Source organism: Astatotilapia calliptera, chromosome 14, assembly GCF_900246225.1.
Source record: "Astatotilapia calliptera chromosome 14, fAstCal1.2, whole genome shotgun sequence".
Lineage (NCBI taxonomy): Eukaryota > Metazoa > Chordata > Actinopteri > Cichliformes > Cichlidae > Astatotilapia > Astatotilapia calliptera.
Window position 1 is genome coordinate 27,223,459 of NC_039315.1, and position 12,244 is coordinate 27,235,702.

General features: G+C 40.1%; 1 protein-coding gene across 1 annotated transcript; it reads left to right on the plus strand.

The window, feature by feature from the left end:
• The first annotated feature begins 1,240 nt into the window (after nt 1–1,240).
• tmem120ab (transmembrane protein 120Ab) lies at nt 1,241–10,429 on the plus strand. The gene is made up of 12 exons (XM_026192695.1): nt 1,241–1,309; nt 1,469–1,587; nt 6,674–6,790; nt 6,888–6,947; nt 7,149–7,244; nt 7,334–7,423; nt 7,499–7,564; nt 7,665–7,726; nt 8,315–8,407; nt 9,092–9,156; nt 9,901–9,969; nt 10,119–10,429. The coding sequence occupies exons 1-12, from the start codon at nt 1,241–1,243 to the stop codon at nt 10,230–10,232; spliced, it is 1,020 nt and encodes a 339-aa protein (XP_026048480.1). The 3' UTR covers nt 10,233–10,429.
• Nucleotides 10,430–12,244: the final 1,815 nt, after the last annotated feature.

The following is a 12,244-nucleotide window of genomic DNA, read 5'->3' on the forward strand; positions in this document are numbered from 1 at the left end:
AATTCAGACACGTGAGGTTGTGCTGAAAAGAATGATACCAAACAAGGCAAATAAACTGTTTTTAAAGGTGAAATGTAGAAGTCAAATCAAAAGTAGTTAAAAATGGCCAGTTACACCCTGGACTCCAGAGGGTTAAACATTTTTCTTTAAAGTAACACAATAGTTACTTTTCAAGTAATTAATTACTTTTAGAATATTGTAACTCAGTTACTTTTTTTTGAAGAAGTAACTAGTAACTATAATTAATTACTTTTTCAAAGTAACTTGCCCAACACTGTGAATTACAGGGATATGGGTAAACATGCATGGATTTAAGGTAGTAAATGTAGATGAGTTTAAATTCCAGGGGTCAACCATCCAAAGCAACAAGCACAGTGCACAAAAGAGGAGTAAAAGAGAGTGCAGGCAGAGTGGATGAAGGGGTTAGGGTTGATTTGCGTCAGAAGGATGCAAGAGTGAAAGGGAAGGTTTACAAGATGGTAGTGAGACCATCTGCTATGATGCATAGTTTGGAGACAGTGGCACGACTAAAATGACAGGAGGAAGACCCAGGATGGACAAGAGTAGTAATGAGTAGATCAGGACAGCTCAGGTTGATTAATTTGAAGAAAAGGTTTGAGAGGCTCGGCTGAGATGCTTTGGACATGTGCAGAGAAGGGATGGTAGATATATTGGACAAAGGATGCTGATGAAGCCACCAGTCAGGAAGAAGACCACAGAGAAGATTCATGGATCTAGTAAAGAAGGGCACACAGAGGGATCGTAGTGATACGGTGAGATGGAGGCATGATTCTGTGTGGCGACCCCTAAAGGCAGCAGCCAGGAAAGAAGAAGATTATTCAAAAATACAACTTATGTCACAATAAAATTACACAAGTATGGCTTGCAGTAGTCCAATACAATCCACTAGATGCTGCTAACATGTAGCAATATAAGTGTGTTAAATAGCATGGAGCTGGATGTACTATGGCAAAAGTGAAGACTGCAATGCAGTTAACAATGACCTGCCACCTTAAGCTCTGCAGGTGATAAATTAACACTGTGATAAAAAGAGATTAATGTCCAAGACAAAATCTTGCACATTTGTACCAGTCAAAGTTCACTTTATGCAATCAACTGCACATGGAGACGTGATCCACACCCTGGGAATACTTCGCCATCACATTTCAACTCATTTCATGGTGCTCGAACACCATCGACCCTAAGCTGATGTGCTGTTTTTAGCGCTACTGTTTACAAAATGTCAGAAAATTTGAAAAACATCCTGGGGGAATGGAAAGGTCTGGAAGAAGAGTATCAGCAACTTCAGGTAAGAAACTGCCCATAATCGGGACAGCCTTGCACTGTATATTGAATATATGATGTTCTTTTACAGATCCACAGAAAGCTGAAAAAGTTGAAATATTGCTTCTAATTGATATGTTTCCTGTGTTGTTGTTTATAACCTTGTGTTCTTAATGTCCTGCAGGAGACACACAGAATGTATTTAAAGAAACTGGATGAACTTTCCAAACTGCAAAACAACTGCTCTTCCTCTATCTCCCGTCAGAGGACAAGACTGACTGAGATATCCCAACTGGTGAAAAAGTAAGTGTGAGTCACAACTAGAGATACACACGTACACAGATGTACAACAACGTAAATTATATCTTGTGTTGCATCATAAGAATTGTGGGGAGTTCTGCTCATTTCAGGTGTGTAAGCCTTAAATTGAGTCTTACAACTAATATAGAGAACTTTATACAACATGCCTCATTCACACACAAAACTTTCCTACACCTAAGTGCTTTCTTTCTAACACTCACACTCAAATGAACACATCCCCGAGAAACTTGGGCTTTATACCTCGTCCCACATTCCCATAACCCTCATCCAGTGTGTTGCTACAAGACCAATGGCTGAGCAGCATTAACACTGGCTGCAAGTCTTTAGTCCCTGCAGGGGTCCAGGTCACAGCCTATAATCCTAAACTGTTTTAAATAGCCATACAAATATTAAAAATCACATTTCCACAAAAAACAAGCAAAAAAGAACCTCGACAGAACATAACTGAAATACTATCGCAGTTCTAAATTTATGATTTGAACGTTTTATAGCGTTGGCACACTCACCAGTTCACCACAAGTGTTACTTACTTACTAAATTAGTTAAATATTAATTGTGGTGGATGACACCACAAAGAAATTTAAAAGACCTGTGTAAATTAAAATTAGTGCATTAAGGCAAGGCAAGGCAAGTTTATTTGTATAGCACAATTCAACAACAAGGTGATTCAAAGTGCTTTACAGAGACATTAGAAACAAGAACAAATAAAAAGCATGATTTAAAATTGAATAAAACAAGCAAATAAACTAACTAACTAATTAACAAACAAACAAACAAACAAACAACAGTATATAAAATCAAAACAGATAAAATCAGAACAGTAGATAAAATCAGTAGTTAAATGTAAGTTTTGAAATTTAAGCTTAAAGTGTGGATTTGGTGCTTTATTCAAATGCAGCTGAGAACAGGTGAGTCTTCAACCTGGATTTAAATAAACTGAGTGTTTCAGCTGATCTGAGGCTTTCTGGGAGTTTGTTCCAGATATAAGGAGCATAAAAGCTGAATGCAGCTTCTCCGTGTCTGGTTCTGACTCTGGGAACTGATAAAAGACCGGATCCAGATGACCTGAGGGATCTGGATGGTTCATACTGGGTCAGGAGGTCATTGATGTATTTTGGTCCTAAACCATTCAGAGCTTTATAGGCCAGCATCAGAACTTTAAAGTCTATCCTCTGACGGACAGGCAGCCAGTGTAAGGACCTCAGAGCTGGACTGATGTGGTCCACTTTTTTGGTCTTAGTGAGGACTCGAGCAGCAGAGTTCTGAATGAGCTGTAGTTGTCTGACTGATTTTTTAGGTAGACCTGTAAAGATGCTGTTACAGTAATCAAGCCTACTAAAGATGAATGCATGGACTAGTTTTTCCAGGTCCTGTTGAGACATCAGATCTTTTATCCTTGATATATTCTTGAGGTGATAGTAAGCTGACTTTGTTATTGTCTTAATGTGTTTCTCTAAGTTTAGGTCTGCATCATCACTACACCCAAATTTCTCGCCTGGTTTGTGGTTTTTAGATGTATAGATTGAAGTTCTCTGGTGACCTGTAATCGTTTTTCTTTGGCGCCAAAGACTATTACCTCAGTTTTGTTTTTGTTTAGCTGGAGAAAATTGTGGCACAACCAGTCATTGATTTCCTCAATGCATTTACCAAGAGCCTGTACAGGGCCTCGGTCTCCTGGTGACATTGTGATATATATTTGTGTGTCATCTGCATAGCTGTGATAGTTTATTTTGTTGTTGTTTATAATCTGTGCCAGTGGGAGCATGTAGATGTTAAACAGAAGGGGTCCCAAGATGGAACCTTGGGGAACTCCACATGTGATACTTGTCTGCTCAGATGTGAAGTTACCTATTGATACAAAGTATTTCCTGTTTTCTACGTATGTTTTGAACCAGTTTAGTACAGTTCCTGAAAGACCTGCCCAGTTCTCCAGTCGTTTGAGTAATATGTTGTGGTCAACTGTATCAAATGCTGCACTGAGATCCAGTAAAACTAAGACTGACATTTTTCCACTGTCTGTATTCAGACATATGTCACTAAACACTTTGGTCAGAGCGGTTTCAGTGCTGTGGTTCTGTCTAAAACCTGACTGGAAGGCATCGTAGCAATTATTCTGTTTTAAGAAGTAACTGAGCTGTTGGGAAACTGCTTTTTCAATGATCTTACTTAAAAACGGGAGATTTGAGATCGGCCTGTAGTTGTTCATTTGTGTCTTGTCAAGATTGTCGTTTTTCAGTATAGGTTTAATTACAGCAGTTTTTAGTGGTTCTGGAAACACACCTGATAATAAAGAAAAGTTGACGATCTGTAACAGGTCTGACTCTAAAGTCTTTGAGACCTTTTTGAAAAAACTTGTTGGCAGGACATCTAAACAGCAGGAGGAGGAGTTCAGTTGACCTAAGATGTCCTCCAGGTCTCTGCTGTTAATAGGTTGAAACTGTTTCATAGTGTTTAAACAGTTTTTTGGTGGACACGGTACATATCCTGGATCTGCTGTTGATGTACCAATTGCTTGTCTAATTTTTTGGATTTTTTCAGTGAAGAATTTGGCAAAGTCATTGCAGGCCATGGTCGAATGAAGTTCAGCTGCCACTGACACAGGAGGGTTTGTTAGCCTGTCAACTGTAGAAAATAAGACCCGAGCATTATGGCTGTTTTTAGTGATGATGTCAGAGAAGTAGGACCTCCCTGCACTCCTCAGTTGTAAATTATAATTGTGAAGTTTCTCTTTATAGATGTCATAGTGAACCTGGAGGTTTGTTTTTCTCCATCTGCGCTCAGCTTTCCTACACTCTCTTTTTTCATTTTTCACCAGTGTGGAGTTTCTCCATGGAGACTTTTTCCTTCCAGAGATAACCTTCACCTTAATGGGAGCAATAGTGTCCATTACATTTAACATTTTAGCATTGAAGCTATTGACGAGCTCATTGACTGACCCTCTGGGCAGGTCAGGTGTTAATGGGAAGACCTGGTTAAAAATTGCACTACTGTGTTCAGTTATACACCGTTTTGTGATCACTGTTGTTGATATATTTGTGTGGGCTGAGATTTTACTTTCAAAGAAAACACAGTAATGATCAGACAGGCCCACATCAGACACAGTAACGTTTGAAATGCTCAGGCCTTTGGAGATCAGTAGGTCAAGAGTGTGTCCTCTATTATGTGTGGCCTCTGTTACATGCTGAGTCAGCCCAAAGTTGCCCAGAGTGTTACTCAGGTCTTTAGTCCCTTTGTCCTGAGGGTTGTCCACATGAATGTTAAAATCCCCAGCAATAATTACACAGTCAAAATCAACACAGATCACAGACAGCAGTTCACTGAGGTCATTAAAAAAGTCTGTGCAGCATTTGGGAGGCCTGTAAACATTAACAAACACAACTTTGGATGGGGCCTTCAGCTGTAAAGCCACATATTCAAAAGACTGAAAACTTCCAGGAGACAGCTGCTTACATTGAAATGATTCATTAAATAAGACAGCAACCCCCCCTCCTCTCCTGCTCGCCCTGACCTCACTGATAAACTGTAGTTAGGAGGGGTCGTCTCGATGAGAACAGCTCCACTGTTACTTTGGTCCAACCAAGTTTCAGTTAAAAACATAAAATCAAGGCTGTGCTCAGTGATTAAATCATTAATTAAAAATGTTTTCCCAGCTAGAGATCTAATGTTTAATAAAGCCAACTTAAGTGTTTTAGAGGTATTACTTGTCCCCTCATGTTTGGGAGCAGTCTGTGGCACACAAGGTATGTTTACTATGTTTAAAGATCTTTTAGAGTGCAGCTCTCTGTGTTTTGACCAGGCCACATGTCTCCTGTCACCTAAAGGTACAGAAATTTTAAAACCTTCTAGTAAACAAGGTCCCAGCTTCTCCTGGGAAAAGTCATCACTGCCATAATCCTCACAGCCCGGACCCTTCACACATCACATATCAGACTGCGGAGACAGGGCATGAAGAGGAACTAAGGGGGGCGAGGCTGGGCAATGTGACTTCGATTGCTCTGTTGAGGGTGGGGCTCGATGGCGAACCTTTGGCCGCTCTGGTGGGGGGTTTATGGGGGACAAAAAGGGATTGGGACAGGGGGTAGATCTGAGCCCAGCATTGACCCGCTCCATCATCTCCTCAGTGAATTTCAGGTGTGGGGAGGAGGGAGAAAGGGAGGGGGAGGAGGGTGATGGCCTGTCAGGGGTTTGGGGGACTGGGGAAGGTCGTGGTCCCTTGTCCTGGTCGTTGGTGTTGTTGAGAGAGTTGGAGGCAAATAGGGACCCCTCTTCTTGCCTTAGATGTCTCTCCTTTCTGAGGCTCTTCCTCAGATGCCATGGATGTCTCTCCTTTCTGAGGCTCTTCCCGGGTGGGGGCAAATGGAGCTCCTCCTCAAGGTTTCTGCTGGCCTTTGTCTGTTCTTGGAGTACTGTTTGTTCCTCTTTATGAGATAACTCCTCGTTTATCTCAGCCTTGGCACCAAGCACGGATGGATGACGTATGGAATAAAACAAGTTGGAGGTGAACAGTTTCACCCCTGACTTGTTAAAATTAAATCCATTTGCTTTGAACAGATGCCTGCGTTCCCAAAAAATATTAAAGTTGTCGATAAAATGCACTGAGTGGTCAGCACATGCTGATATAAGCCATTTATTCAGTGTAAACAACCTGCTGAATCTCTCGTCTCCTCCTCTGACCGGTGGTACAGGTCCACTGATGAATACAGCTGCATTCAGAGAGTTTACAGTATTTAATAATCCAGTAAAGTCCCGTTTCAGAACCTCCGACTGAAACGGACTTTTACAGTGAATTAGCCTACGGAAAAAATAGAGCCAGTCAGGTTACACACATATCGTCACAGACAGTATGATGGAAAACATTTAGGGAGTGCATGCTGCCATGCAGTTCATTTTGGGTCCTTAATTTGCATTTGCTCCAACTTTCCACCAGGTTTTATGAATTAGACTCAGTAGTTTTGACGTGTCCTCACTGGCGAAGAAATAAACAACAACAGTCATATCTTTGGTTTTAGAAGTGGCTGAGACAATTCAATGATGCAAAGTTATCTTGTGCTCTTATGTCACTTGTCAGATCCAGCAAAGGGTCATCAGAAGAAGATGCCAGGATTCTGGATGAAATAAAAGAGAAAATCAAGATTCGACCAAATGCTTTCTTTCAGATGGAGGCTTTCCTTCCCAAGAAAAATAGGTAATCAATAGCTTTTAAAATATAAGCTGACTTTCATTAAATAAAACACTTTTTTAACCTAAAGAGAAAAAAATCATGTGGTTGTTTGATCTTACAGCCTATACCTCAGTCTGGTTCTTGGAAATGTGAATGTCACGCTTTTCAACAAGCAGTCAAAGTAAGTTTGACCATCAAACCCAAAGCGCCGAGTATAATTATTTGACTTTTGCATTTTTCTCTGTTGATTCACTCTTATAGCACCACTTTTATTTATCCAGCCACACCTCTAATATTCAGATAAGTGCTTTCATTGGCACAGCTGTCCTCAGCTGCTGGATTTCGACAATCCTTCACTCTTCCCGAACTTATGCTTTTGCAGATTTGCTTACAAAGATGAATATGAGAAGTTCAAGCTGTGCCTCACAGTCCTTCTGCTGCTGTTCTCCTTCATTTGCTATTTCTTTGTGAGCTACAGGTAAGGCGTAATGTCATCATTAATAGCTGAATGCAACTGTGTGAGATACAAGCTGACACTGTTTCTCTAAACGTAACACTTGGCTTTAGATTTTCTGACGTAATCCTCAATTTTCTGCTGGTGTGGTACTATTGTACCTTAACTATCAGGGAGAGTATCCTCATCACCAATGGCTCCAGGTCAGCACCTCCAATCACGATCATCTTTTTCATAAATTGCTACGACCTATTTATTAAAGAACTTGCGCATTACAGAATCAAAGGTTGGTGGGTTTTTCATCACTACATATCAGCGGTTTTGTCCAGTGTAATGCTGACTTGGTGAGTAGAATAGGTTAAAAAAACAAAACCCTGATGCTCTTTAAAACACATTTAAACTCTAAATCTTTATTTACAAATGCCCTCCCTTTAATCCTCAAAGGCCAGAGGGAAACCTGTACCACATGTTCAGGAACCAGTTCCTCGCCTACTCTCTGTATCAAAGTAAGTCTTATTTATTTCACACTTCCAGCTTTTCTTTTCTTTTCTTTTTGTCAATAGAAAATTGTACTTAGTAGTCAGTATAATCTTTTAATATCATAAGTTTACATATGGTAGTGATAGGATGTGCGATCTTTAATACTCTGCAAAGGCTTTGTGTGCATTGCAGAGTGCTCTTGCATTCACAACCACATCCTGGGAGCACGGGAAAGGTCGTACCTTCTTTTATTGTTTTACGGGAGGATAAACGTAGCTATGTCAGTTTTAGTCTATGTGCCTTTTTTACATATAGATGAACTGTTGGATTTTCCAGACCAGCAGGTTTAGGGAAGTCGTTTATAGGGTCACACTCTGACACACACACGCACACACACACACACACACACATACATACATATACACCTCCACATTCCAATGTAAGGAACAAACACCCACTCACTCTCATGCGAGAGCTCAGAGCTGCCCTTGCTAAGCAACAAGTAAAACTGTGTGTTCTTCCTATCTGATTCTCAGCTGAAGAAGTGTTTTAGAACATATCTCTTAACACTTTTTCAAACCAAACAAAACCCTGATGATCACTGTTTGCTTCAGGTTTCGTTCAGTGTCTGCAGTGCTATTATCAGAGCGGATGTCTGTACAGACTGCGAGCCCTGGGAGAAAGACACAACATGGATCTGACTGTTGGTGAGACACTCGTAGCAGGCAGATTTTATATTCATTATTCATTCTCACAGGTGCACACACACACAAACTACACCCTTTTTGGCTCCTACCTCAAAGCACACTGTGCGCTGTCGATATTACGTGCTGCACAATAATGTTTAATATTTAGTATTTACTGTTATATTCCCATAGATCATCGTGATGTTGCTTATTGTATTGCTCTCGTTTTCTTCTGCTTGTTTTCTTTTTTCTTTCTCAACAGGTGATCCAGGTGATTGGTATATGTATTTTTTTTTTGTCTGCTTATTTAGTTGGTTTTTGTTTTTTTGCCCTTTATCCCCGTCCCTCTTCTCCGCAGTTTTTTCCCCCTCTTCCTTTCTCCCTTTTCTTTTCTTCATTCAAGTCTGTCCCGTATCTAGCAAGTGAAAATAAAAAAATAAATTAAATAAACAATAAAAGGTGAATCAAATAGACCATTACGGCAAGGCTGGGATGGTCAGTTTGGTAAAGTAAATCCGTTGGGCATCTTTCCTCGCCTTTAGACAATAATTCTGATGGCAAAAGAACCAAACGGGACAGGCAAAAAAAAAAAAAAGATTTTATATTCATTAAATGAAATGTGACCACAGGCCTCGCTGTAATCATATATGGAAGTAAAAACAGACCTACAAAAATAGAAAACTGTTGTGTGTTTTCTGTATTTAGAGGGATTTCAGTCCTGGATGTGGAAAGGGCTGACGTTTCTTTTACCCTTCCTGTTTTTTGGTCATGTGAGTACAGTCTGTGTGACACTGACAAGCTTCTTCTTCTTATTTTGCATTTTTTTAAAAAGAAAAAAAAAATCATGCTTTGTCATGGTTTAGATCAGGAATGTCAAAGTCATTTTACACCGTGGGCCACATACAGGCTACTTTGATGTTAAATGGGCAGGACCATTCAAAAACATGAATAATGTGTGTAAAATTACAGAAAAAGTTCTGCTGGTTCATTACCCAGACTGTCCTATAATAATAAAAAAAATGTATTATTATTTTTTACTGCTAACTCACTGTAAATCAAACAAAAAACAAAAAGAAGCAAACAAAAAAGAGACATTTCCATCATAATGGAAAAACAGGTAATTTAATTATTTTTGGTGTAAGGTGAATGGCAAGGTGGGGGGTGTCTTTATCAATGGGAAAAACTGTAAAACTTATGACAAGTGAGACAGCTGTTAAAAAATCTATTCTCTCCCTCACATTTTCTCAAGATGTCCAGTTGGCCTGTTTCAGGTCTTTTGCGGGCCTTTCCTGGTCCCCGGGCCTCATGTTTGACACTCCTGGTTTAGATGGAATAGGCACTGATAAAAATGCTGATGTCATGTAAGACTTAATATCGACTGTATTTAGGCAGCTGGAGACAGTGTTTGGATTTTTGCTGATCTTGATAGCAACTCGATCTTTAGCATTCCTCTGTGTCTGCGTACTACAATCACTACTACTACAAACCCTGAGGCTTCGTGTTTTGTCTCTCAGTTCTGGCAGCTCTTCAACGGGCTGTCTCTATTCAGAATGGCTCAGCTCCCAGAGTGTAAAGAATGGCAGGTCAGTGGTCTCATACACACCGGGTTTTACAGTTTCTATGTGACATCCAGTCACCATTAGCACAGATTACATGCTGGTAACTGTGTGTTTAGGATACGACTCATCCTCTTCTGCTTACTCATGTTCTCTATGCTCTAATGTCATGCCAGGTTTCAGTGTGTGGGCTCTGCTTCCTTATTCTCTTCGCGGGAAACTTCTTCACCACTGTTGCAGTCGTTCGTCAGAAGTTAAAGACCAGGAATCAGAAGCCAAAGAGCCTGTGATGCAGGAAATTATTACAAGGAGGCACAGTGGTCCTGAGTTCAATTCCACCATCAGACCGGGGTCTTTCTGTGTGGAGTTTGCATGTTCTCCCCGTGTTTGCTTGGGTTCCCTCCTGGTACTCCTCCCACCATTAAATGACATGCAGATTGCTGGGATAGGTTAATTGATTAATCCAAATTACACCATAGGTGTGAATGTGAGCACGAATGGTTGTCTGTCTCTGTGTGTTAGCCCTGCGACAGACTGGCGACCTGTCCAGGGTGTACCCTGCCTCTCGCCCTATGACAGCTGGGATAGGCTCCAGCGCCCCCCGCGACCTTGAAAAGGATAAGCGGAAGCGAATGGATGGATGGATAGACTTATTACAAGTGTATTGCCTTGTATTGTATGCATTGTATTGTGTAAAATGACTAATCACTCGCAGTTAAATGTTCAGTTATGATCCACATCACTTACATGCTCAGAGACAAGCATCACTCTCCAATAAAGTCATTATTTTACAGATTTTCTGCAATTTTGTTTGTAGCCCTTAATGTTATTTTGACTGTTCAGCTATATTTTATGTTAAATGTTATAATGAGTAATTCACGTTATATTTTATTTCTCTATGTGTTATACTAATGATTAGCAAACAATACAGCCTGGGCTAAAAATAAAAAAAATCAGTGTTTTTTCCATTTCATGTTTTATTGTTAATGCTCATTTGGTGTCATCATAATAAAGTGCCTTTACAGTTATTAATAAACAAGAAAATTGACTGAATTTCTACTTTAAACAAGGAGCTGGAAACATTCCTCAGGGATTTTGGTCCATATTGAAATGATAGCATCACTCAGTTGATAAAGTTTTGTCAGCTACACATCCATGATATGAATCTCCTGTTAAACCACATCCCAAAGGTGCTCTACTGGAGTGAGATCTGGTGACTGTTGAGGACATTGGAGTACAATGAACTCATCGTCTTGTTCAAGAAACCAGTTTGAGATGATCTGAGCTTTGTGACATAATGTCATATCGTGCTGGAAGCAGCCATTGGAAGATGTGTACTCTGTGCTTACAAAGGGATGGATGTGATCGGCAGGCTGTGGTTTTTAAACGATGGTTAGTTGATGTTTAGTTGGTACTAATGGGCACAGTGTGCCAAGTATCCCCCATACTATCACAACATCAACTATCACTGATAGAGGGCAGGAAGAAGAACAAGCAAACTCCACACAGAAAAGACACTGGATTTGAACCCTGTGAGGCAAAAAGACCAGACAACATTCTTCCATTGTCCAACTTTGGCGTCAGCTGTATCCTCAGTCTCCTATTCTTACCTGACAGGTGTGGCACCCAAGATGGTCGTCTGCTTCTATAGCCCATTTGTGTCAAGGCGCAATGCCGTGTATCCAGAGATGCTCTTCTGCATTACCAACACGAGGCAGTGGCTCTATTTGCGTTTAGAGACAGCTGAGCCGGTGTACCCATCAAAGTACATGTTTATGTGAGGTGATATTACAGAGTACAGACGTCAAGTCTACTTTGTCATGTTTTAGTAACTGAAAAAGCCTTCAGTTATTTGTATTAATGCGTAGAGAGAAAAAATCCTACAGTTCATCTGAATAGAAACAGATTAGAAGGAAATTGTGTATTTATTTATTTAATAAACATTCACTCAGTGGACAAAGATAGAGTTAGGCCTCGGTGACTGGACACAGCAGAAGTAAAGTTTGCTTTACTACCAACAGGTTTTGGCTGGAATAATTAAACTGTGTACAAAGGCCAGTTTGTTTGCTTTTTTTTGTTGTTGTTATTTTTTAAAAAAAAATCTTGTTTACTTTAAAAGTGTACCATAGTGTACATGAACAAATACACTCTTTTCCAAACAGTGCAGGAGTTGTACTACTACTACTGCTATTCTTGTACTCGAGTACTCTTTAACCTTTTTATTGAATTTTACTTGTCAATAAATTTAAAACCGTTCTCATTGTGAGTGTACCTAATGAAAGTAGCTGAACACGCAGGCAGA

Coding starts and splice junctions, on each gene's coding strand:
- tmem120ab (XM_026192695.1), top strand. CDS start 1,241: ATGTCAGAAAATTTGAAAAACATCCTGGGGGAATGGAAAGGTCTGGAA. Junction 7,424..7,498: donor CTCATCACCAATGGCTCCAG/GTCAGCACCTCC, acceptor TGCGCATTACAG/AATCAAAGGTTGGTGGGTTT. Junction 8,408..9,091: donor CAACATGGATCTGACTGTTG/GTGAGACACTCG, acceptor TTCTGTATTTAG/AGGGATTTCAGTCCTGGATG.